This window comes from Amblyomma mixtum, chromosome 3 (assembly GCF_055824585.1).
Source record: "Amblyomma mixtum isolate Tamu chromosome 3, ASM5582458v1, whole genome shotgun sequence".
Lineage (NCBI taxonomy): Eukaryota > Metazoa > Arthropoda > Arachnida > Ixodida > Ixodidae > Amblyomma > Amblyomma mixtum.
In genome coordinates, this window is record NC_143014.1 from 80028062 (window position 1) to 80054926 (window position 26865).

Genomic DNA, 26865 nt, shown 5'->3' on the forward strand with positions numbered 1-26865 from the left:
GAAACCCCAATAAACCAAAACCAAGATAGTGCGGCGCAAAGGGCGCGCGATCGCACTGATAACGGTACAGCGGGTAAGCTGCAGCGTCCGCCGCGGCTTGGACGACCCAACCCGCGGTGCATGAACTTAAAAAAAAACGTTTTGCGTAAAACCGGCTTTGAAAATCGCGAAAATCGCCGCTTCCCATGTTCCGCCTACAAACGATAATATTACACTCTATCTGAGTCATAGCCGCGCTTTCTTCATGCCCGCACCCTATCACATCATGATACCAGACAGTGCGACGCGGCCGCGGTCATGCCGCGAATGAATGCACTCACTGCGCGAAGCAAGAACAGCCGGTTTGCATGGGGCAATAACGTTCGCGAAGACCGCGAGGTAACCCATGGGTAACCCACGGAAGACGCGAGCGGGAGGAGCGCCTCCGGTTGCAGTCCCACCCTCGCCCCCGTCTACCGCGTTTGCTGTCCCGCTGTACCGTTTTCAATGCAATCGCGTGCCCTTTGTAGGCCATCTTGATGGCAATGGAGAGCATCTCATATCTCAACGATAGATAACAAATAGCCAAACCTATCCAAGCCAGTCCGACTGCGCCCGCCGAGCCGATTCCGTTTAAATCCAAGATGGCGCCTTTCGCGGTGGCGGCAAACGGTTTGGTAGTGACAGCGATGGCCGCTCGCGTCTACATTAGGTCGAAATAACAAATTTTCGGTTGAAAAACGATCACTGCAATATTGTTGGCGTCTATTTTAGTCCGAAAATTCGAACATTTAGACTCCGCAAAGTCCGAAATATTGGTCGTGAAAATGTACACGTTCCTATGAGGTGCGTGACGGTTCCTCAGCGAAGTCCGAAATATCGGTCGGCTACTGTATTGGTATTAAAGATCAGGAGACTAAGGAGAACCTACAGTAAATACTCCAGTAAAATGTGTGAAGCTCAAGAAGCACCTGGAGTTGACCTTTCAGGCCACAGACAAGAGGACTTTTGTGATCAGCTTCACAACTACTGCAAGTCATTTGCAAAAGAGTAATGAATGTTCTTTCAAACAAAGGAACATTCTCTTTCAAGTACAATGCAATCCACACATTCACCTGATGGTTTGTAAAACTGAGCAGGAAGCCAATAACTGTTGCAGTTCACTCCGCCTACAAAAGCTATCGAGAGTATTAGACTAGTAGTAGCAGCTTAAGAACAAAGTACCATATATTCTAATGCGCACCTTTTTCTTGAAAAAATCACCTAAAAGTAACATGCACGTTAGAATCGAGTACAGAAATGAAACTACACCAGGAACAGCCTACAGTAGAATCTCGATGATACAATTCCAGTTGATACGAATTTCAGGATTGTACGAATTCGTAAGATGCCCTGGCCAGAGTGCATTGTGTGAAATAGGCAGAAATTCGGATGCTATGAAGAACACCCCACCCCACTGCACATTATACTGCTGCAAAGCTTTGTAATGTTTATTTGTTCATGCCCAATGCCGCGGGACCGTGGCCTTATTACTTTGTCTGTGATGCAAGATGCGACCAGATCCATCTCGAATGATCGCAGAGAGGCGGAACCGATTCTGTGTGGTTCGAGACTGCTGTAGTTACTTTGCACGCCATATCTCGAAACTTCGTTGTCAGATTTCAGTTGACCACGGAAGTAAGTGGAGGGCATTCTGTTCGATGACCACTGAGCCCGCTTGTTGCCTATCACCGCCGCCGAGTCATTCTGTTTTTTTCGGGCACGAGTCACCCCAATAGAGAGTTGCTTTTGGAAGCCTCTTCACTTCTGCCTGACCTGTCATCACTACATGAAATACGAACGGGTGAGCCACGACCATACCCTCGAGCACCAAGTACTTGCTACCCATACATCGCCAACGTCACAATCACCAGTTGCATAGTACGTGCCATGAGCAACGAGTGGCGGCACATGGCCACTCGTCACTCGCGCAGAGTAGTGAGCAACGGTGCATGACCAGCGCAACGCCAACGTCGCGAGTCAGCGATGGCGCGCGGCCTAAGTAAACCCCATCAGCCAAAAACAGATTTGCATAAATTTTGCACATGAATTTTGTTTGTTTTGGATGATAAAAATATTTTTCATGACCCCGTGAGATTTGTATGATCGAGATTCCATTGTACTGTCATCGGTATTACAAAATAGCGGCTTGGTACTTTTGTGCATCGAAATCGCCACACTGCCTACCGCAGGCATGAATACTGGCAGGCCTCGAGAGCATTTACCTAACTGTCTCATCAGCAAGGCTCAACATGGACTCAAGCCAACATGGAAACGTCGGCTGCAAAAATGCGACGAGTTCACTATGACACTGGGTTTAAAAAAAAAAATGTGATCTTGCGTGCAGAGGCAAGTTGCAATCGGGCCACCTCATGTGCATTTGGCACTAATGAAACCTGTATGCATGATTGGCAGAAGCAAGGAGACCAGATCTTCACTAGCACGTCAACTCGGAAGGGTTTCAACGGGCTGCAGAAGAAACACTAAACAACAGGATGAAGCGTGCCTCACTGCAGAACTTTGCGGAATGGGTGAAGGATGTGTAGTGCACGATCCCATCTGCCATGGTCAACAAGGCCTTGAAGCAGTGCGGAATTTTAAATGCCATGGGCGGCCCTGAGGATGAAATGCTTTGAGCCACTGAGAGCAACAAGGAGACTTCCGACAGCGACATTCAGTGACGACGATTTTGCCGGCCAGATAAGGAAAGACGAGAGAGGCAGTGGCACTGTTATCTTCATCGTGACATTAGAGCAGGTGGGATAAAGGTTGGTTGTTCCGAGTGAGAAGAAGATTCATTTCTTTACCGAAGCATGAAAGTCTAGTGCATGTTATAATCAAAGGCATTGCATTTTTTTTTTTACCGCGAAAAAATTTTTTTTTAACCACACATTAAAATCAAGGGGGCTTTAAAATCAAGTAAATACGGTAAATATTTTCTGTTCTGTGCTACAGGGAATCTGCGCTCTTCAGGACAGTTTCACTGAGCAACCAAAAATTACCTCAAATGGCCCCTTAAGTCTTGACAAAATCAAGACCATATTTTGAATACCGAGACGTGTACCTGGCTTACAAACACGGCCTAACCACAGAGATGCACACTGCAGGGTGCATAGGCTCACACTTTCAGATACACTCTGGCAGTAGCATCGTGAAAGCACTGTGCATATAGATAAAGCTTCTCATTCTGCCCATTAAGCTGTGTGTTACAGCACTACAACTGGCATGAAAAGCTTCAGCACAGGTTCCCAATAGCAATGGCATGAACATAAAATCTAAACTGCGAACAACTTCTGCCATGTCCCATTATTGAATAGTGATAGCAGAGCAGAACAAACTGAATTTACAGAATTTGCGTCTCTGACAAGACAATCTAGAGCAGCTATGTAAATTAAAGAACTACTGGCATGTACAGAGAAAGTAAACAAGAAGTAAAGGCTGAAACACTCTTTCGAAAAGAAAAAAACACTTGGTTTTACAGAGACATTCTGTCAAACCGTTATACCAAACCAGCATATCTTTCTAGTTTCACATGTAGAGTCACAAAGCTACATACTGGCCACAGGCAAGACCATAGTAGGACATCCAAAGTTACTATTATGATGAACTGACATTCTTTAACCCTCTGAGGAACCATTTATCATTTTGATTAAAAAAAATATTTTCCTGCCAAAATAGTATTTCAGGCCTCAAGAAATCCAATTTGCTAGTTTTCCTACAAAACACACCAAAGGTTAATTTTTAAATGCATGTACAAAATCTCTAAACAAACAGTCAAAACAGTTAAAAACTGTGATATTAAAGTGCCAGGATTTGTGAAATTAACACATCAGGGATCGTAAAATCATTTTCTTTTTTGAAGATGCATGACACTAGAACAAAAAAATTTGACATTAGTATTCCTTGCAAAATCTGTCTGCAGGAAAATGACTAAGGATGTATTAGCATGTTCAGTGATTTGAGCAATATCATTTGCTAGCTGGCACAAAAACACACCCTATTTGCAATGTGAAGGATCATAAAATTCGACTGAAATGTATCACTACTAGGTAGAGCACACTCTGAGAAACAGCTCCAAGTCCACAATGTACACAGTTGTGTACAAAGCACTTTAGAGGGTCAATGTACACGGATCCTGAGCTCAAAAATTTGGCAGAGACACCTAAGACTGCTTACTGTTCATTGGTGCAATGACACCACCCCCTCAACACACACACACGACACCAACTTGAATGCTTACACAATTGATTGATTACACAATCAATTCACCTACTCTGCGCAAAATACCCATGTCCTGTACGCATACACTGGATTCGCGGTCATGCTCACGATCCACATAACATTCAAGCAGATGCTATGACTCACATTGACACATCAGACGACCCGCCACCTTCCTCTCTTCCCCCAGATCCGTTCCTGTCCCATGTCTCCGATTCACAAGCTCTGCGCCAGCGAAGACGCGCTCTAATTCCTCCGTGTCCGCACCCTCTCCCCCGTAGTCTAACTCGGCAGGAGGAGGTATCAGTGCGCCGGATTCGGGCAGGGGCGGCCCTGACCCCATCTGTCCGTTATCGGTGGGGTGATAAATATCTGCCAGCAACTGACAGGTGCCCTCACTGCGGCGCTGCACCGGACATTTGTGATGTCCAGCACCTGTTGTGGACTTGCCCAGCGACGGCCCCTATTAGAAAACGGCTCCTCAGGGAGGTCGGCCTGTGGTGGAACCGCGACGGGGACTATGTGAAGTGGACTATGGACAATCACTTCACCAGCAGCCTATGCGAGTACCTTGCCGAAACTGGTCTACACTCCTTCTTTTAACTTTCTGAAACCTACATTCCACTCCCCCTTTTCTCAACTTATGCCTCATGGCAGACTTCTCGAATAAAAAAAAAAAAAAAGAATGCTGTACAACAAACGGTTGCATCACAATTTTGGCAGGAAAATTTATTTCTGAGGAAAGGAAATGGGGCAGTAACTGTCTCACATGCTGGTGGACACCTCAACTGCGTCTCCAACATGACAAGCACGTGTAAGCTATACGCAATGAGAAATTTTATGACACCACCCGTAATGGCGTACAACTAACAGTTGCGTCATAATTTTGGTACGAATGTTGTCGTAAGAACTGGCGCCACATTCCGGTCGGCCAGTGGGAAATATATATAAATGAACGAAATGAATAGGATTGTCTGAAGTGGCGGTGCTTGGCTGGCTGTGGTGTCATACAGCCGCTTGATGACGTCACCCTGTATTTTTTTTGTATCGTTGGGATTTTCTGTACCATTTGCGAGTACACACACCAACACACACACACATGCAGCCGGATTTTCACGTGATGGGACTAGTAATGCTTTCGCATTAAAAGCATCTCTTGAATTTGTAGCTGGAAGCTCACACCACGTTTCACAGTGTAACTTGAAATGCTCATAAAGCAAGCGACACTTAGAAATCACCAATTACTATTTTTAAAAATTAAAAACAAGCAAATGCACAAAAATTATTTAGTTTAGCAGGAAAATTTCAAGCACAACGAATATCAACAAAATGTCCCTTTTCCAATGAATCTTCCTTCACACCAGTACAGCAGGGCACGCAAGTATATTCATGACAACTAAGCAACTTATAAAAATCTCTGTAATGAAAAAGTTAAAACAATTTTTTTTTTTACATTTTTTTGTTTGTGCAAAAGCTGTACTGTAGGCCATGAAGCACACTGCAATGCGGGGTCCTGAACTAATTCTGATCACCTAGGGCTCTTGGTGTAACAAAGGTGTGCCAAAAATGCTGGTGTAACAAAGGTACACCAGCATTTTTGGCATTTCACCCCTTCAGGAGTTTCCCATCACAGCTGGAATCGAATCCATGACCTCTAGAATTAGCAGAATACTATGGCCCCTGAGCAGGCAAGTTTTGCATTCGAGGGTTACAAGTTCTCAGGACTGCACACCTGAAGCCAGAAACCACTGTTGCAAAATAAGCAGTTCATTGCATGAAGTCTGCATAACAGAACTTGAAAAGTTACCTTCTCTTCTCGAGAGTGCTGTAGCAATGCCTTCCTTTGGTGGGTACCAGCTCATATCAACATTCATTCCATCCAAAATGGTCAGCAGGTAGCTATAGCTACGGCCAGGTTTGCTGCCACAAGTCAATTCCAGTGGTTGCGGCACCTTGTCCACTGAAAGAGCAGCAAGTATATGCAAAAGCATTTGTTGAGAATACAGGAACATGCAAGTGCATTAAGACCTTAAGGGGGGGCAGCTTTGAGAACACAAAAGTCTAAAAAGAGAAATGAATTTTATAAAACACCAGATTTCGTATCTATAAGGTCCTTTCAATTATATCCCCAAAAAATTTTCCTGAAAACAGCAGAGAAGTTTATTTCAAAAATGTTTTTGTGACCATACACCGCACAAAATTGGCTGAAATCTCAGTGAAATTACCAGTTTCCTGAAAAGGGTTTTTTTGACTCTACTGCCCTGCTTATAGAAAGCATAGCATGACAACTGCTCCATGGATTTTTATGTGTTTTGTTGCATTGTGTTCCTGGATAAATTTGTTATGCAGTGATGCTCCTATATTTTTGGATTACTTGCTCATTTTTTTAATCCGTCACTAATTTAAAATGACAATAATGAAAGCATTATGCAAGCTTGAATATAACATTCTGTGTACAAAATAGTCAGGCCGCTAAAGATATTTCGACAATGTCACTGCATGAACCATTCCTTTGTTGTTACGCCAGCCTTTCTGCAGGTTTGGTATAGCAATGAAAGATATAAAAATACGATTTAAGATATTTCAGTGAAATTTTGTATTTAAGCAGTCAGTGGTGTTACCAATGAGCATGCCGAATTTCATTGCTTTGCGCAAAAAAAAAAAGAATTTCACCTCCAAAACCTGCGCCCCGTTAAAAGCAGTCACATCACAGTACTCCTGCAGCACGATTAGCTTAACACACAGAACAGAAATATCAGAAGACTTACATTTCCCATCAGCTTTCTCCAATACTTGGTACAGTTCAAGACAGCCTTCTCCAAGTAGCGCATCTTTCATCAAAGAATTGTGGTTAAATACACGAAAATGAAGTTTTGAATACGGTGTCACCAACCTGGGAAAAAAAATGACATACATACATGGCACAGCAAGTGAGTAAAAGCGAAACCATAGATAGAGCATAGCATAGATAATACAATAAATGCAAGCTCATAATATTCTAGCATAAATTAATGAAAAAAAAAAAAAACATCATGACGATATTCTAGCGGACACAATTCAAAAGAGGCTATAAGTAACTAATATACTTACACAGGAAACTGCTCATCCCATTTTGGATTGCAGGTGCTTTTACTGTACTCTGTTTTAACAGGAACACCACCATCTACGCTGAGCTCAACGTACGGATCTGGCTTAAACAGTATCCCAGATGAATTCAACTTTGCTGAAACAACTGCAAGATACAAAGTGGAAAAAGCATATCCACAGGCATCAGTATGTCACAGGATGGCAACAATAAAATCTGAACTTGCCTGTAACATTGAGTTCAAAGAGAGACCCACTTGAAGAGCCTTCTGACATTTTCCAGTTTACACCTACTGCTGAAAAAAAATACAATTCATATGAAAAAAAAAAAAAAAACAACTTACTACATCAAAACCAGGCTTTGGTGCCTGTAGAAACAATGTTTCACTTCACAGCTGTTATGAAGCAGGAATGGCTATTGAAGGTTTGAAGGAAAACTTTGCAGCAGAAATGCCCTAACCTAATGCCCAAAAGCTGTGGTCCTCAAGAACAGCAGTCCATAAAAAAGTAACACATCTGCAGAGCAGCCAGTTTTGCCAGCCATACTTCTTGGCAATCTTCATGCTTTTAAAAAAACTTTTGCATTCAGAAACATAAACTTCATAATAATGAATAAAGCTGTAGCAGTATTGTGGTAGTGAAGATTCACTGACAGTGTTACTACGCATCATAGGAGCATAATGCACACATATTTGAGCAAGCAGAGGACAAACATGACTTCAGAAAGCTTTTTCCTGAAAGAAAAAAAAGCCAAATAGTGGCGGTTCTGTAGAGCTGTCTACGCATCCCAATATGGTTACATCAAGCCTTTCTAAAAAAACCTTCCACATTCAGTTAATGAACCTCTGAAATGGTTTTTGTCTGATACAAGACAGATATAGTGGGAAGAAAGAACTGCTGGAACAAAATTCAACTTGTTTCACGGTAGCCACACACTAGGTTAACTACTGCCATTCTACATTACACACAGTAGACAATACATTATCCTGTGACATGGAGGTTATCCACTCCTACACGCCTACATCTGAGCACCTTGCTGCTCCTTTTCCTGTGTCTTCATTTTCATTTCATTGAAATGAAAATCAGAAATGCACAGGAAAAGGAGCGAATCAGAAATGCACAGGAAAAGGAGCAGCAAGGTGCTCAGATGTAGGCGTGTAGGAGTGGATAACCTCCATGTCACAGGATAATGTACTGTCTACTGTGTGTAATATAGAATGACAGTAGTTAACCTAGTGTGTGGCTACCCTGAAATAAGTTGGATTGTGTTCCAGCAGTTCTTTCTTCCCACTGTCTGTCTTGTATCAGACAAAAACCATTTCAGAGGTTCGTTGTCTGCAAGGCGTAATTTTGGAAGAACCTTATGAGAGTTATGCCTCTCGGTGGACAGATAAAGGTGCAGTCAGGCAGACACTGAAATACCGGAGTGGCCTATGAAACAAGCTGAGGAGCAAAAGCCATAAGCATGACACGGACTTAAGGAGAGTTAAACATGGTAATGCAATTACCAACTCAGCAGGAAATGCAACACTGCTTAGAATAATAGAATTTGGTTATAATCTTTTTATTTTATTCACATATAAGGGCAGAATATTAAAGAGATAATAGAGAGTTTAAACTCAGCGGAGATGTGTTAGCATGACCTATATCAGTGATGTTTCACGCCATAACCGAAAATTTCCTCCATTAGACCCAAAAATCCCTATTTCAGGTCCTTTTTCCCTGAAGCAGCTTGAAAACTCTGGCAGTCTGAAAAAAATGAGACAATTTTGCTTCTTCGAACTCCCCGAAACTCCCCAAAAATTTCCTTTATTCCAAATGTTACTTTAAAATTCCTTGCAAAACAAAATTCTCGGAACATCACTCACGTATACTGGATTACTGGATGCCTACTGTGCATGCACAGTGGCAGGTGTGCGCCCCACATGGCCGTGCACCTGCCGCTGCATGCGAGCATGTGTGCAGCAAGGTAACTGGAAATCCAGTATAAGTCTACATGAGTACATATCCGCTATGCTAAAGCTCTCAAATACTGTAAAAATAAACTTCCATACTCACAGCCAGCCTAACTAAGCACATCACTGCAGCAGAGCAATCAGCAGCATTGTGCCCCATGATACTCAAGTGCACTTATGAATGTTGTAAGCTGATGTGAAAACTACAGCTGTGGAGCACTTTCATTACAGGTGTCAGTAGCCCATGTGAAGTTGGTCGGGCATGGGTAGGCAAAAATGCACATTGCAGCATCCCCTCATTGCCTGAGAGCAGCCACGTTCGAAAACTAAAAATTATGGGCTACATTCAGAGTGCTTAAGCCTGACTTGAACGCCCACAAGAACAATACTCCTAAATCCATGCATTTAAATACGACATTCTGGACATCCAGACTGCAGACACCTTCAATGACATGTCCATTCTGCCCTGCTCCCACCACGGAGGCAATACTAGATCTTTTTGGAATTTGCCCCGGACTTCGGGCAGTGCACGACTGACATCCATGCAGCCAGGCCTACCACTCCAGCTGGCCGCCAGATAAAAGCATGTGCCCACATGGGTGCTTGCTACATTTCACAATATGTGCATACGTATACGCACAAGTCTTTTGTGGCAGCCAGTAACGCTGAAGGGAACCATAGCCAGTCAAGACTGTAGACTACACAGCTTGGCAATCATTCTAAAGGCATCAAAGGCACTGATATCAACGAGCATATAGTTCAAACAACAGGGAACAGTGATTACTCAATAGTGAAGAAGAAACCAGATGACAGTGATCATTCAGAAGCGTACAAGGAAGCAGAACTTGCCTGAAATCGGTCAGTAAAGCAGGAACGTCACCAAAAGGAGTTGTAGGAAATTGTAGTAGCTCATACTGGCCAGCGTGCTATAAAGAAAAAGAAAAGAAAAAGTGGGCAAACGAGGTACCTTACAAAATAATTCAGGCAGTGGAATGCAATAAAGTAAGTGGTTAAAACAAAACCATGGAAGATAGCCAATACATAGGAGGGTCACACTGCTTCACTTAGGCTAACACTACATTCTCAAGATATTCATGATGTTGGAAAAACCTTAACTACAGACAATCTTCAGACTCTCCTGCCTAGACAAAAGCCCTAGCTTGCAGTGCATGAAATAAAAGCATTTAAAAGTAACAATATAAAAACTCAAGCTTGGACCAAAGTACTTTCCTGTAGCATTGTGAAGAAAAAAAAAAAGCTTTTCATGGGCAACAGGAAAATGAAGGGGAAAACCGTCCGACCTATATTTGGTCCCCTTGGTCAAAAGCACTACTGTCAAAGAGTACAGTTACAGATGACATTTTAGCAACCCGCTATTGTTACCAGAGACATCACAAAAAAAATAATCGCACGTTATTTGCCAGGACTTGCACAATATGATCTCCTTTGTACAGTGAGCAGCCATGAAAGCAATAATTCCCTACTGGGACATACTTCAGCCATTCAGAAAATTTTTAGCTAACTTCTTAGGTGAAGATTATTCCACCAAGCCATGAATAGTGGAGTACTTATAAAATTAAGGTAAAAATCAATTTTTGTGTACCTCACATAGTCTTGTGCAGTCAAACTAGCTCTAAAAGGTTTCCCTATGAAGGTTTCTATCTCTGATGACAATGGCTAAATTGGGAAAAGCAGCAACTAGCTTGCATGAAGGTAAGTATTTGCAATCACACGCTGCAAATATGTGCAGGCCGCATTGAAATTGCTGCGTTTCTAAATTACAGGAAACAGTTTGCATGCGGGTGTTATTTTTGTGTGGGACAAGTAATGCAGAACAAAATTACTTATATCAAATTTTTACAAACACAATGAGGCAGATAACGTTTTAAGCCAACTAACTGCTACGAATTTTAAAAAAAACTCAATACACATAAGAACACCACTGACATTTAAAGTACTAAACTCAGCACTATTCAAAGTACACAAATGGAACACTCAAAACTGATTGGAAACATGTGCCAGCAGCTCTGAAATTAAAGGAGTACAAACATCTAATTTTTGGGTGCGTGTTTTCTTGTTTGTAACAATGCATAAGGCATTAGTATACATGGTTTACCACGTGGTATTCTCCTACGATCGCTACATAATTTATAATCCAATTTCTTTCTTATGCTGTTTTGGTTTCGGTTTCAACAGCCGACCGGTGACTGTGATGTCAAAGTGGGGTTAGAGGTCACGTGAGGCATGAAAAAACTGCAATATAATCACTGCTCCTACATTCATTGTCATTTCAGCTCTTGAGAAAGACTGGCTTCAGCCCTGTAGTGAATTAAAACGATGAAACAGTGATTATTTCGACGTTTTTACATGCCTCGTATGACGTATAACCACACTTTGATGTCACAGCCATCGTTTCGGCTGTTGAAACAGAAACCGGAACAGCCTGACAGAAAAATTCAATTATGAATTATTTAGCGGTCGTAAACGAATACCACATGGTGATTCAAGCATAGTAGTGTCTTCCGCATCATTGTAGGAGTAAATAAAACATGCCACCACAATTAGATGTGTATACTACTTTAAGAAAGCTTTTCATGAGCCAGGGTCATTGCACATGCAGTTCTGTTTATACATAGAAAAACATCTTGGAGGCCGTCAGGCACTAATAAACATTGCTGCTGCACTGTGCAGCACAGCATATATGTGACATGGATAAGCCTGCACACCCTTTGGACACCAGCAAAAGCTACTTGTGAACAAGGTGTTTTTCAGAAGAGTGCAGCAAAACATTTTCTGCTGAACCCTTCTGGCCAATGAAAGCATTATCATCCTCATGCAAAAATAAACCCAACTAACCAGGCAGAGCTACTAAAGCAATAGAAACAACCTATGAGCATATCAGCACTTGCTTAATAAACTCAAGCGTGCAACACAATTTAAGCACTTCACCAAAATCGATTAATTAGCAAATCAACTTAATGAGGTATGCCACTCTGCGTAAACATATGTCATAACTGGAACACCACAAAAATTTTACTATAAATGGCCTCCAGAGATAAACTTGGTTCACACAGACCTAAAAGTCACTGAAGTGTATGCTAAACAGGCAATGCATCACGCTTGGTCTTTCACTTTAAAAAACAAAAAAAAAATGAAATCTAAGACCACGGCCAAGCAATGCCCTGTCGCACTTCATACCTCCTTGAGATCAACAAACTGAAAAAAAAAAGACAGTCAAATTAGGAGAATGTCAGATCAGACTTATGTTCTATAACCGTTATATCACGAAAGATGAGCGATGAAGCCACTCAGAACATCCGTTCCCTAGTCGCCAAATGAAGTTCCTAAAGCGGATAAAATATAACGCAGCAAGGATGGCAGGCACAAGTCATGTCGAGCAGGAAGCGCATTCTCAGCTTTACGAATAATTCTGATGCTGACGCATAGCGACCACAGCGTTGCACAAGTCAGCTCAATGCGTCGGCAGCGAACGTTGATCGGTCGGCTAGGGTTTCACGAAGCATGTTTGCCAGCAGATAACATACCGTGCCAATCAGCTGCTCATCAGTTAGTCGACGGGCGTTAGAGCTTGCGGTACATCAGGAACGTAGGGGCCAACGTTTCAAAACCAGCAGGCACAAACTATATGCCCGCCGACAGTAACTGACGTTGAACGAGCAGCTGTCCCGCCTTGGCCAGTGCAATGAGATCTCAACCGAGAAAGCAGAGCAAATTATCCTGGCAACGCTTAGGCCTAATCTGACCGCAATGTAATGAGCAGCAAAAAACGTTGGGTGCCAACACGCAAGCGAAGCTACGGGCACGCAAACATCGCTGCGGTCCTCCTGGCTGGAGGGCTGGAGGTTAGCTGACTCGTTGTTCCGGTACAAGGCGGAAACACATCGGCGCGAAGGGCCTCCCCGAAGCGCCTCTTTCCCTTCCTCCCAACAGCCCAGGAACGAACGGCACGAGCAACAAATTTGAAACTGTTCCGCCAGGCGACAACGACGATTCGACCGAACACATTCCCCCAGCAAGGTGCACGAAAATATCAAACCTACACAAGCTACACCTTGCAGCTTATTTCACACCCATTCCGACAAAAAAAGAAAGCAAATACACTGCTCGTGAGTAACCTTGGATCCTACAGACTGAGAAAGCGAAGAAAAACACTGATCCAGAGTAGAAGTTCACACATGACCACCGCCTTACCTTGCATAATGGCAAAATTCGGAAACACGGGCCTAAACGAACTGATCGATCTCCCAAACATTTACATTGAGAACAAACGGTCACATCACCGAAACTCCCTTCGTAAGATGATAAGACCCCACCATTTGTTATCACGTGATTATTTTGGACTTCCTGTCTTCCTGTGCTTCCTGTTCTAAGAAAACATCTCGCATAATCTCGTTATGTGCGTTGAAACGCGATACCTTGCAACTTATGGCGAATTCCAATGGTCGATCCGGAGCAGCTTTTATTGCTCCGCGGCGGTGATTGCGAATTCCACCGGTTGGTTTGGTGAAATTCGCTCCGCGGCGGAGCTAGCTAGCAAGCTAGTGAGGCGCTCTCGCTTGACGGCGGATTTAACTGGAACCACTGGAACTCCAAGGGTGCGGTGCCGTCACTTCCGGAATGAACAAGGCGCGTTTGTCTGCTTTTAGCGCGGTATGAGACATCGCCGGTTAACCCTGGTTAATCTTAGAACCTAGCAACATGCCTAGCAACGTTGAACTAACACTGTAGTTGAACTATAGTGCCATAGTTGAACCTAGGAAATCCATAGTATAGTGCCTAGAATCAGTATATTTTAGGCACTATATCTATAGTGTAACTATATCCATAGTTTCTAAACATAGAGTTTCGTACTATTACCTAGAGGGAAAGCTGGCGGCGCTGCACTTCAGCTACCATTAGAGTTACTGCATATGCTACCAAAGGTAGCTTTGGTAGCATATGCAGTAACTCTAGCTACCATGGACGCTCAAAGCATCATCACCGCCCCATGATGTTTTGAGCGCCCATGGTGGCTGAAGTGGTCTCGAGGGATCTCCATGCAAACTCCCATAGACGGGCTGCCAGCTTTCCCTCTAGGTAATAGTAAGAAACTCTATGTTTCTAAATAGTAAGAAACTATAGAAAACCAGTCAGTCATACAGTTTCTTACTACTTCATCCACCAGGGACGACAGAGGCATGCCGGGAAGAAAGCACACCGAATTGACATCTAGTGGCTTGTTGACTGTGCTACGGATCGAATTTTTTGGGTTGTTCAGTTTCGTTTTCGTCACTGTAGTTATAGTGCCTAGAATATACTAGGCTTGTAGTTTTTGTTGATACGTCTTGTGCTCTTTGTGGTTGTGTAGTGCAGCTATGCACGCAGTTCATTCGAGATCCGAAGCATCCGAAGGCGCTTGACTCGAAGTGAGCTGAGCACAGTGTGGGATGCCTGCTAGGTCTAAGTCTGTTTGCCCCCTCACTGGGAGCCATTTACGCTGCAAGCTGGATTTGCTCAGCGGGAACAAACTTTGGCGGGAACCTGTGCTACCTGTTCACTGAAATGTGAAAGAAAGGAACAAGGTTTTTTGTGAATTGAGAACTCAGCATTCTGCTGCCGTGACCACTCTGCACATTTCTCGTAGGTGTCTCGGAGACACTCATCTTTTAAAAGCGCCAAAGTATTTCGACAGGCGCAACTTGTGTTAACACTCGCCGAGGATTGCGTTTGGTTCATTTCGAAGACTGGCTGTCACCGCGCATTGCATGCAGGAACGACTTCCACTTCCTGAATTAATTCACGCAATTACCCGCATGTTGCACTTGTCAGCATGAACACGGCCGACATTTACTTGTGGTAACAGCTAGGTACCCTGATTTATGTTTTTCTCGGCAAAATCTGTAAGCGCAGCGTCAGGACATGCCAAGAGCCGGCACTTAGTGCGCGAGAACTAGTTTCTCATGGAAAAGCGGGAGCTTGGGAGAGTTTCTCACGGCATGCACATAGAATGAAACGTTTCTGTTTTTCACAATACGAAAATGAAACCTTCTACAGAGTGTAGTATTTTAAGCGCTAACAATTTTTTTGAAAGAATATTGCGCGGATTAGCGCGGCAAACTGAGTGTAGATCAACCTCCTTGCTACAGTGCCTAGAATATATCCTTGCTGTAGACGCCCCGCGCCACAAGCCGCGCATACGCGCGCACTAAAACATACCAGAACCAAAACATAAAGGACTGACTGGGAGAGTGAAAAACTGAGGGAGAAAACGGCTTTAGAAACACTCGGCTTGCGAACGCTGGCCGCGTGACGTACGTCACGCTTCCTCCTTAGTTTTTCTTCCTCCATGCTCTAGGTGATGTTTAGAAACTTTATGGCACCTGTTCACTATGTAAACGCGCGCATTAAACATGCATGCCTTAAAATACACGAAATACGGTTACGTTATTGTGCAGACAATTTCAAAAGAAAACTGAAAAAAAAAATGCCGTAACATGGCGTTTTAGACAGGGGCAGAGTCTTATAGAACACTAATATTGGGGGCAATTGATCCTGCACCTAGCTATTATGGCCGAGCTGAACGAGTCAGATATTCCACACTCTGCATCCCTGACAGTATAATATGCACACGTCTCTTTCTTTTTTCCTTGTGCTGTTTACTAGCAATAAAGTCATATGCGTCATAAAAAAAAAATGGCGCGCGCTTCCTCTGCCGGTCGGACCACCTACTCATAGACACCATAGTAGGGTGGCTAGCCACCCTAACCAACACACTCTATTTGCAAGGCACGCAACGCAGTGAGCGATGCGCCAGCACGCTTACTGCGTACGCCCAGATAAAATGGTCTATTTTCTTGAATGCGCATCTCATCCGCATGTCATTTCTAACGCGTGTTTAAAATGCCCGGGTGAGAATGTGGTTATAAATACTAATACTACTAAACCATCTTGTTTCAGTAATCCAGAAAACATCAAGACAAAAACTGCGTGTCTATTCCTTAAATACGTTTTTGTACTCACACGAGCTGCCGTATGCTGATGCTCCGCAGTAGCAGACGACGCACGCGAGTTCTCAAAGCGGCCGCAGAGCCACAGGCGGTGATCGCGTGCATGGAGGAAAAAGTTTTTTTTCCTCCATGATCGCGTGGGCCCGCTCCGCTCGCCGGCGCCAAAGGCCTTGCCGTGCTGTCACTGTTTGCAAACTGACCGCATCTAAAAACCTTGTTGTAAACCAAAATTTTTGTGTTATTTTAATGTGCAGTAAGAAACGCTTACTTAAATTTAGACATGGGAAGGAAATAACTGTTTGCAAGACTAGCAAGACATTTCTTCAGATTGAATTTTATAACCACTCTTTGTATCGGGCGGCAACGTACAATGATAAGACCTTGTGAATAAAAAAAGCAATTAAAAAATAAAACGAAATTTTGAAAGGGTGCATGTGTTTGAGGCTCACTCTAACTACATTTGCGCTATTTGAAAGTGTGCGCCCTCTATTTTTATGCGCGCTATACAAAAAGACGCCGTTGATCAATTCTAAGCCACATCAGACACTCCTGAATGCTGCTTGCGGTGTGGACGTTGTCGTGCCACGTAATACCGGAGCGAACGGACGTATGATTCTTGACGTTTCTATGTTGCTTGTGTAAAGCTGTATCAAAGATGCCGTTAAAGTTAGACGTCAAGAGAAAGCTTCTGGCCAGGTCTGATCGCGTGAAATGCGTCGACCTGCACCCCACCGAGCCATGGATGCTGGCAAGCCTCTACAACGGTAACGTTCATGTCTGGAACTGTGAGAGCCAACAGCTTGTCAAGACGTTTGAAGTCTGCGACTTACCAGTGAGAGCTGCGAAGTTTGTTCCTCGGAAGAACTGGGTTATCACTGGTTCTGACGATATGCAAGTCCGAGTGTTCAACTACAACACCTTGGAAAGGGTGCACATGTTTGAGGCTCACTCGGACTACATTCGCTCTATCGTTGTCCACCCAACCCAGCCCTTCATCTTGACGTCCAGTGACGACATGCTGATCAAGCTTTGGAACTGGGAAAAGCAGTGGGCATGCACGCAGGTGTTCGAAGGTCACACCCACTATGTCATGCAAATTGTCATCAACCCAAAGGACAACAACACTTTTGCGAGCGCATCTTTGGACCGAACAGTCAAGGTGTGGCAGCTGGGCTCCGTGACACCGAACTTCACCCTAGAAGGGCACGAGAAAGGCGTCAACTGCGTGGACTACTACCACGGTGGCGACAAGCCGTACCTCATCTCGGGCGCCGACGACCGGCTTGTCAAGATCTGGGACTACCAGAACAAGACATGCGTCCAGACCCTAGAGGGCCACGCGCAGAACATCACCGCAGTATGTTTCCACCCCGAGCTTCCCATCATCATGTCCGGCTCGGAAGATGGCACAGTACGCATCTGGCATGCCAATACATACCGGCTCGAAAGCACCCTAAACTACGGATTGGAGCGAGTCTGGACCATCTGCTCTCTTCAGGGCTCGAACAACATGGCGCTGGGCTACGATGAAGGGAGCATCATTATAAAGCTTGGACGGGAAGAGCCGGCCATGTCCATGGACAACTCGGGTAAGATAATCTGGGCCAAGCACTCAGAAATTCAGCAGGCGAACCTTAAGGCAATGACGGACACTGAAATAAAGGATGGGGAACGACTCCCGTTGCAAGTCAAGGACATGGGCAGCTGTGAAATTTACCCGCAGACCATCTCGCACAACCCCAATGGACGGTTCGTTGTCGTATGTGGTGATGGTGAATACATCATCTACACAGCCATGGCACTGCGTAACAAGAGCTTTGGCTCGGCACAGGAGTTTGTGTGGGCCCTAGACTCATCTGAATACGCTGTGAGAGAGAATGGCTCAACTGTCAAAATTTTCAAAAACTTCAAGGAACGAAAGGCCTTCAAGCCAGAGTTTGGTGCTGAGGGCATTTTTGGTGGCTTCATGTTGGGTGTTAGGTCAGTAAGCGGACTTGCCTTCTATGACTGGGAGTCGTTAGAACTAGTCCGCCGCATTGACATTCAACCAAAACATGTCTACTGGTCTGAGAATGGTGAGCTTGTCAGTATTGCCACTGAAGACTCCTTCTACGTCCTGAAGTATGACCAGGATGCTGTTACCAAGGCCCGTGAAGCAAAAGAAGGTGTAACAGAAGATGGTATTGAGGAAGCCTTTGATGTTCTTGGTGAGGTGCAAGAATCTGTAAAGACAGGCCTGTGGGTGGGCGATTGCTTCATCTACACAAATAGTGTAAACCGACTGAACTATTATGTGGGTGGAGAGATTGTCACTATAGCTCACCTAGACCGCACAATGTATGTGCTTGGGTACATCTCAAAAGAAAGCCGCCTTTTCTTAGGTGACAAGGAGCTCAACGTAGTCTCCTACTCCTTGTTGCTGTCTGTCCTTGAGTACCAAACAGCAGTAATGCGTCGGGATTTCGAAACTGCTGACAAAGTCCTGCCCACCATCCCAAAGGAACAAAGAACCCGCGTTGCTCACTTCTTGGAAAAGCAGGGATTCAAGGCACAGGCACTTGCTGTTTCTACTGATCCAGAACACAGGTTTGAGCTTTGCTTGCAACTCGGTGACACAAAGACTGCCCACCAGTTGGCAGTGGAAGCCCAGAGTGAGCAGAAGTGGAAGCAACTGGCCGAGCTGGCCCTGGCGCACGGAGACTTCTCTCTTGCTCAGGAGTGTCTGCACAACGCCTTGGACTTTGCCGGCTTGCTTCTGCTTGCTACATCTGCAAGCAATGCGGACATGATTTCCAAGCTGGCAACTAGTGCTGAAGCAGTCGGTAAAAACAATGTAGCATTCCTTGCCAAGTTCTTGTTGGGCGATGCGGAGAAAGCTTTTGAGGTCCTGCTAGCGACAAGGCGGTATCCTGAGGCTGCTTTTTTTGCAAAATGCTATGTACCTAGCCAGACGTCACGTGCTGTGAAACTCTGGAAGGAAGAACTGGCTAAGATCAGTGAGAAGTCTGCCCAGGCCCTGGCAGATCCAGAGGACTACGAGAACTTGTTTCCTGGACTTCAAGACTCTGTAAAGACTGAGGAGTTTCTTAAACAGCAGCATCTTGCAGGGAGAAAGCCTGCTTCAGACTTTCCAAATATTGTGCCTCTCCAGGATCGTAACCCTGTGGAAGAGATGAAAGCAGCTGAATTTGCTGGCACCTTTGTCTACACTGCACGTCCAACTGAGGCTACTGGTCTTGTGCAGCCTTTGCCATGCACTGGGAAGCAACAGGATAGTGCTTCTGTTGTTGAAGAGGAAGCAGAGGCTCATAATGAAGAGTATGTAGACCTGGACCAGCTGGAGCAAGAGCTGGAGCATGACATTGAGAATCTGGCACTCGATGAGAATGTCGATTACAAACTGCAGGAAGACCTCCTCAGTGATGACTGATCAGCATCGCACACATATCTTGGATTCCATTTCTGTCTTTTATTTGTATTAACCTCCTGGCATGGTCTTGTAAATTTACTCCAAAGTGCTGTTTCAATAAATGTACTCACTATAGACATGGTATTTTTGATGGAATGGTGCATGTATTTTTGAGGCAATCAGTCTGTTAAATGCCTGCACCACTCCAGGCCTTTCAGCACATTACGCAGCATGTAAGATGTGCCATTTTATGATGATTTTTTTTTTCTTTGATGTCCTACCCATGTGTGAAGCTTTTGCAAGGGACATGCTGTACCTGCAGAATTTTTAGAAAACAGAAAAGGGGAATCAAGATTGCATGCAGTTGCTTCTAACTGTGCTGGTGAAGCATTTGGTTTTATTTATGTCTCAATGCTAAAAATATGCTGTACTTTTTCGTGGAATATAGTAATGAGTAATGCAGGTTTTTGACTAGCACACATACTTGTAGATAGTACAGACAATGCCATTTGATCCCCAGGAAAAGGAATGTCTAAATGAGCTTCAAGCATTTTGTTATTTTTATGTTTACCATGCAACAGCACTAGCACAAAGTTCTTTACTGAATTATCCCACAACCCGAGAGCAATCAAATGGCTCCGAGAAAATTGCATTTTTTCATGCTCATGTCTGCTTCGTGCTGCCATCTACTCACCAGCCTCATTAGCTCTGCCTGTATTGTTTCTGAAGCAGTCTCTGGTGTGTTCATTAAGGTATGAATATGTAGTGTCATTTGGCTAGGCTAAGGTTGGTGTCAACTGTAAATACCTCCTTGTCAATTTTACTCAGGTTTTGCCAAGCTTCTTGTAAAGCAGAAATCGAAGGTGAAGACAAACCCTGAGCTGTGAAATCCTGCAATGCTAGCAAGACCTCCAGGAGAGAAGTGCACATGAAGTTTTTGGAAAGATTGCATTCATGCACAGTATATACAAATTCATTCTTTATCTTTTCACATGTAAAAAGTCCGCAGCTTGGCTACAGTAATATATTTTGCCACATGTACAAGTGGGGACAAAAATCTCAGATGCTCAAATCTAGGTGTATGGCAGTGGAATCTCCTATAATCCTGTGATTTCTCTTGCGCACATTAGATGATCCAAGTCTAACTTTCACCTCCACAAATGTGGCATTGAACCGCCGACCTATAACTAAGCTATGCATTTGTTGCAGTTCATATATCCTGGAGACTTGTCCCATGATAGTACTGCCTAGCCCAAAGGTGGTTATGAAGCTTTGGCTGGTTGATGATGCCCAATTTTCTTATGCACTACCTTGACTGCAGCTTTTTTGATACGGTTTAGACAAGGTTAGCAAGGTTGGGCCTTGCTGCAGCACCAGTTTGTCAGCATTGTACAGGGAACCTGCGCTGCCCAGGTGACACTGCAGTTATTCCACTAGGTGTCTAAAAACTGCTGCTGTCAGTCACTTGGGCCGCTACAAACGCGAGAGCACATTCTGAACGATTAGAAGCCCGCGTTTGATTGATAGCACTATTTGCCTCACTTCTCTAGACATAACCCAGATAGCTGACAGGCAGCATGTGTGGCTTCGACAGAGCGCAGAAGCTCATGCCAATAAGCTCAGGAAGGTGGCGTGGAATAGCACCAAGAGCGCCCCCAAAACTGCTTCAGGGTTCATGCTGGTTTTCAGCCATGAAATTCAAGGATTTTCAAGGACTTCCAAGGACCCCCGACTTTTTCTTTCAAGGACTTGGAACACAGCATTTTATTAAAGAAACATTTCTTACATCTCACGTACCTAGCATTTATTACACAACAGACTTTTAATGTCAAAAATAAACCTCTCTTGAGGGCCGTTTGCCAGCAAAGAGTTGCTAGTAAGAGCGGTAACTGCGATACCAACAAATTTCTGTCGTTTCTACCCGCAGCTGCACCTCACATCTGTCCTGTGTCTGCAAGCTTCGCTGTTGAAAGCGCCGTGAACTTGACCACATCTTTATTTTATTATAAGCTGATGAATCTGACATCTAGCCGTACCAAAAGCAGACCTTTCATTCAGCTCTGGCCGCTTTAGACGCACCGTCGGCTGCGGTTTTGGTGCGAAACAGGCTAGGCCTAGGAACGACTACGGCAGCCAAGCAGCAGCGTAGTCCGTCGCCAGACGTGCCTGCGCGCGGCATCATTTCGAAAACAGTGGCACCTGAGCCAGCATGCTCAGTATTTGCTCGAAATCCTTCTAATAACAAAGCTGTTTAAACTTTTCTGGTGCGAACTTTATGTATGTACAGCGGGCCAAGCGGTGCTCGATCCCTGTGGCCCGCATGAAGGAAAATTTCCTGCATGGCGGCACAGCTGTGGGCGACGCTGAAGCCCCTATAACTTCGCTTTTTTATGGTGGACAGAAAATTTTACAGAATGGCTTTAGGTGAATCCTGCGTTGCGTTAGTGTTCCTGTATATGCTCTCTGCGGGAGCATATACAGGAACACTACGTTGCGTTAGCGGAGCGACACACGCACGCTTGCTGTGTGCCGGTGAACTGCTTGCGTCGCAACTGCATTGACTCCCTACGCTTACAGCACCCCAGGTTCCATGCCCAAACCGCGTTCGCACTGTCTCTTTTCGCTTCGCACCCAAACCTTGCTCTTGGGGCAGGTTACGGGGTGACGGAAGCCATGTGGAAGGCATTAAAAAGGGGTTTTGTCGTAACGTCGCGGGGGATACTTGCAATGCTTCTTATGGCTCGTTTTTGGATTACATGTAACCTGTTTAAGTTTGAGAGTGTGGTAGTTCCCCATACCGTGAAACAGTAGTTTAAAACAGAAGCAAACATGGAATTATAAAGAATTAGTTTCACTTTTTGTGGCAGAAAATAGCGCAGTTTACTTAACACACCAGTTATTTTTGACAGCTTGTCCGCTGTTTTATCGACATGTGTTGACCACGATAAATGCTTCTCAAAATATACTCCAAGGCTTTTTACGACAGGGACAACTTCTAAAGGCACAGATCCAATTCGAAGTGAAATGTCGCTATCGCACAGTTTTTTTCTTGACCTGAAAAGCACGACTTTTGTTTTATTTATGTTTATAGATAGTGAGTTTACGATCGATCAGTGATTTAAAAGATGTAAACACGTGTTTGCTTGTTCAGTCAGATTATGTATATTGCTAGAGGTGAAAAATAAACTCGGTATCATCAGCATATATTATAAATGTTGGGCGTGGGTCAATGAGAACGATGTCATTAATGTAGATGATAAAAAGTAGAGGCCCCAATATGCTTCCCTGCGGGACGCCTGCTAAAACTGATTTCGGGTCGGATAATTTATTGTTAATTACTACTTGTTGTACTTGCGCTGATAAATAAGAGTTCAATATGTCATGAAAAACGCCACGGAAACCATAGAACTCAAGTTTAGCAAGCATTGTCTGATGAGTAATGGAATCAAATGCCTTTGAGTAATCTACAAATACACCAAGGGTTAATTGGTGCTGTTCGAAAGATTGCAGGATTAGTTCCTTTTGAGTTAAAAGCGCTGTATCTGTGGAATGGCCACTTCTAAACCCATGTTGATGAGGTGTCAATAAGTTATGTTTGATACAAAAGCTAATGATCCTTTTGTACAGCAGTTTCTCTAGGCATTTTGAAAAAATGGAGAGGATTGATATGGGACGATAGTTCGACAAGTTATTTTTCTCGCCACCTTTAAAAACTACTGTCACCCTAGCAACTTGCATGGCTTGTGGGAAAACTCCCTGCAGAAAGCATAGATTAAATATATGCTCTAAAACAGGGCTAATTAGATCCATGGTATGTTTAATAGGTTGAATTTTTAGACCATTTACGCTCCTTGTACTACTCGTTCAGAGAGCAAGAAAACAGCTTTCAATTTCACTGCGATCCGTTAGTGATAAAAATGCACTACTGTGATTTCTAGATTTGAGATAGCTTAGGGAATCAGGATTATGTACCCTGTTAACTAAAGACACGAAGTAATTATTAAAAGTATCTGCTAGTTCTTTTCCCGAAAGTTTCTGATTTCGGACTAAGATTTCTTGCTCGGCGGGTTCCTGTTCTGTACGGTTTAGAACTTTATTTATTTCTTTCCACATGAGGTCGCTTCGGTTTTGCACATTACCAGTAAATAATTTTTCCATGTATTCCTTCTTGGTTTCTCGAAGAATTGTAGTTACTTTGTTGCGATATGATTTAAATTTGGCTAAGTCGTCGGAAGACCTAGTTCGAAGAAACCGTTTAAAAAGATTATTTTTCTTTTGAATCATATTTCACAATCTATATAATGTCAACTTAATAAAACGATATAGGAGAAGTAATACCTACCGTAATTTTCTTGAAACTTTGTCTCAACTAACACCTAGAGAACACACTCATGCCATAAGAAACCGCGATAAATGGTTCATTCCCCAAATACGTACTAACTATGGACGTCAAATGCTCAGCTACCACTTACCATTATTGCTAAATGCTTTGTGTTAGTCTTACAAACCAGTATTTTTGCATCTTATTTCTTTTGCTGTTTTTGTCTGTTTTTATCTATTGTTTATTTATTTTTTCCGAGTCAGTTGTGTCTCGCTTATTTTTACTCAAACGCAATTGTTTTGTTAGTTGCTGCCAATATATGCAATCAAACATACCTTGAAACCTTGTACGGGGGCGCAGGCGCACAATCAAGCTCCAGTGAGAGCTTTTTGTCTGCGCCCCTAACATCTGGATGATGTAAATAAAGATTTGATTGATTGATTGATGTGCGGCGTTGGGTGGAGACAGTGGGGCTTCATCTGCGTTTATGCAGAGCTCTTGCCAAAGGGACGGCAATCAGAGCTGCAGAGGTGGAGTTCTGGTGCAGTCATCTCCAACAAGATAATTTGTGAAAAAAGAAAATTTAAAAGACACTGGCGTTTTCCACAGCCATCTCCCTCATCACACCAGAATTCAAGGGTTTTCAAGGACCCCACAAAAATTCCCCGACTCTCAAGGCCCTTGAAAACACTTCTTCCAAATTCAAGGGTTTTCAAAGTTTTCAAGGACCCGCATGGACCCCATGCTTGCTCCTCTCGCTATGCTGTGTGTTACGGCGCTGCAATCAACATGGCAAACTTCAGCGTGGGTTCCCTATAACCAGAAAGAACCCGACTAGACACATATTGCTTGTGTCCTTGCATAGCTGCACCCCATCCTTCGCTGGAGGCAGAAAAAGGATATTCTAGACTAATGACAAGACAAGCATTCACTGAATGTTCATTTTTTTACAGGTTTACATCTGCAATGAATACCAAAACTGATTTCTTTAAAGCAGTCCTTATAAGCATGTTGACAACTGCCATAACAGAACCATGCTATTGTATTAAACTTCCTCCCATTGGGGGTTGTTACAGTCGCCTATCATGGCCCATTAGTGTGTACTTGTTGCTTTAAATATGTGTGCAGTGCAGGCAAGTGTCAAACACCTGACAATTCTGTCATATGCAAGGTTAGCTACGACCATGCCCCAACATCACACAATAGCTTAATACTGCACCACACACACACCTTTTCCACTGTACGTTGGATGGCTAGGTTATTGAACAATTTTACTCCATTATTACCTCCTTAACACAATTTGCAGCGTACCATAAGTTGCAGTAATATATCACACGCATGAAATAATCAAATACAGTTGAACTTCGTTATAACGTTGAAGGGGCCCGGCGATTACTTCGTTATAGCCCGTGTTGACCAAGCTTTCGAGGAGAGCCGTCACTCCTTCATTACATTCGCTATTTCGTTACGAGGTTCGACAGTATATGCAACCTCTTTTTGAACGCTGTTTTGCAATCCCACTTAGAACCACTAATAAAGTTCTGAATTTCTGCATATTTGGCATACATACTTGATTTCTATGGCAATTACAAGGATCTCGCAGAAGCTTGTAGAGTTACACTTTCACCCATTGCAACATCAGGCTGCAATTCTCAGATTTATCCGTCATGTTAGTTTTATTGAATAACTTTTTAATGGAACCAGAGAACCAGGCAGGTGAAAATTAAAACGTACTTCTGGTTTTTCACCCAATTTTATATTCCCACTACTTTCTAAACAAGATTCAACACCTAGCTTTCTTTGCACATTTTTGAGCCCACATCCACACACAAGCTGTTTTTGGGCTCCAAAGGCTGTTTATCAGCAACTCTTCAAGCCAGAACTCCCTGAATGGGGCAGCAATGTTGCCTGGGAGTGTGCTGCATTAGAATGCATTTGTTGGACCACTAACACTGGATGCTGTGCTGGCTTTGAATGAGGGCAACGTTGTAGAGAGTTACCCTCGTCTCACGAAGACACTACACAGGGAAATATGTGGGGATGTCTATTTGCCAGGTGGCTACTTAATTTGATGTACCGCTTTCATTGAAAAGCAATACTTTAACAGAGCTGTTTTTTTACTTTTAAACATATTCACCTAAAAAATTTTTGCAACATTTGCCACAATATTTCAAAAAGGGAACTACAGAGTGAACTAAGACCTACAGAGTGAACTTTTGGACCACAAATTATTAACTGTTTAATACCCATAATGCAAGACACGAAGTAAAAAAAGCAAAACGAAAACGTCACACTGACGGCCTACAACACGGCACAGTTAAACGAACGATACCAGTGCCATCCTTCTTCCTCTAATAGTTCTGAAGAAAACTGGTCATAACATGGTGCATATTGCACAGCAGGTAGAGGTCCTACCTCGATCCCTTACACCTTTCATGAACTCCCTAGCATTTAAACCACTGCTGCTGGTCAGCCTTGTCCCCGTGGAAAATTTTACTTGTGCAAATGCTTTAAAGCAGCGCAGTTGGGCAGTGGAAGCAGCTACAATGCTGCAAAGCAGTTTCTGTGAAAGCTGTACAGCTTTCCCTTGTAGCCGTATGGCTGTGCTTGGGTGCACCCCAATGAGCAATTACTCACCTATGAGAAATCTACTCCACCTACCTCTCCACACTGCACCAACACCATTCCCACTTAGAGCTGTTGATCAATTTACTCTCGCCCTACCACCTGCTAGGAATCTTGAATTAGCTCTGCTGATGAACGATTGACTCAGACGGGCGGCGGTCCCAGGTTCAAACCACGGACCAGGATCTAATGATGTTTTTGTGAAAGCTGAACAGCTTTCCTTTGCAG

At 43.7% G+C, this 26865-nt stretch overlaps 2 protein-coding genes across 10 annotated transcripts in view; one reads left to right on the forward strand and one right to left on the reverse strand.

Moving 5' to 3' along the window:
- Positions 1-16367, reverse strand: part of Su(dx) (WW domain containing E3 ubiquitin protein ligase suppressor of deltex) — a 49502-nt gene extending 33135 nt beyond the window's left edge. For 2 of the 9 annotated variants that reach the window (XM_089579868.1, XM_089579861.1), the window contains exons 1-6: positions 13488-13644; positions 10125-10201; positions 7548-7613; positions 7327-7468; positions 7005-7129; positions 6044-6196 (exon numbers count right to left, since the gene is read on the reverse strand). In XM_089579868.1, the coding sequence (XP_089435994.1) occupies positions 6044-6196; positions 7005-7129; positions 7327-7468; positions 7548-7596 (469 nt within the window). In that variant the 5' untranslated portion in view covers positions 7597-7613; positions 10125-10201; positions 13488-13644. Of the gene's footprint in view, positions 1-4383; positions 4595-6043; positions 6197-7004; positions 7130-7326; positions 7469-7547; positions 7617-10124; positions 10202-12820; positions 13403-13487; positions 13645-13711; positions 13868-16295 lie in introns of those variants that run through there. The other 7 variants (XM_089579865.1, XM_089579863.1, XM_089579866.1 and 4 more) reach the window with 7 other exon arrangements.
- A 451-nt stretch (positions 16368-16818) lies between these two features.
- Positions 16819-19826, forward strand: beta'COP (coatomer subunit beta'). The gene has a single exon (XM_089579875.1). The coding sequence runs from the start codon at positions 16938-16940 to the stop codon at positions 19710-19712; it is 2775 nt and encodes a 924-aa protein (XP_089436001.1). The 5' UTR covers positions 16819-16937; the 3' UTR covers positions 19713-19826.
- The last annotated feature ends 7039 nt before the right edge of the window (positions 19827-26865 follow it).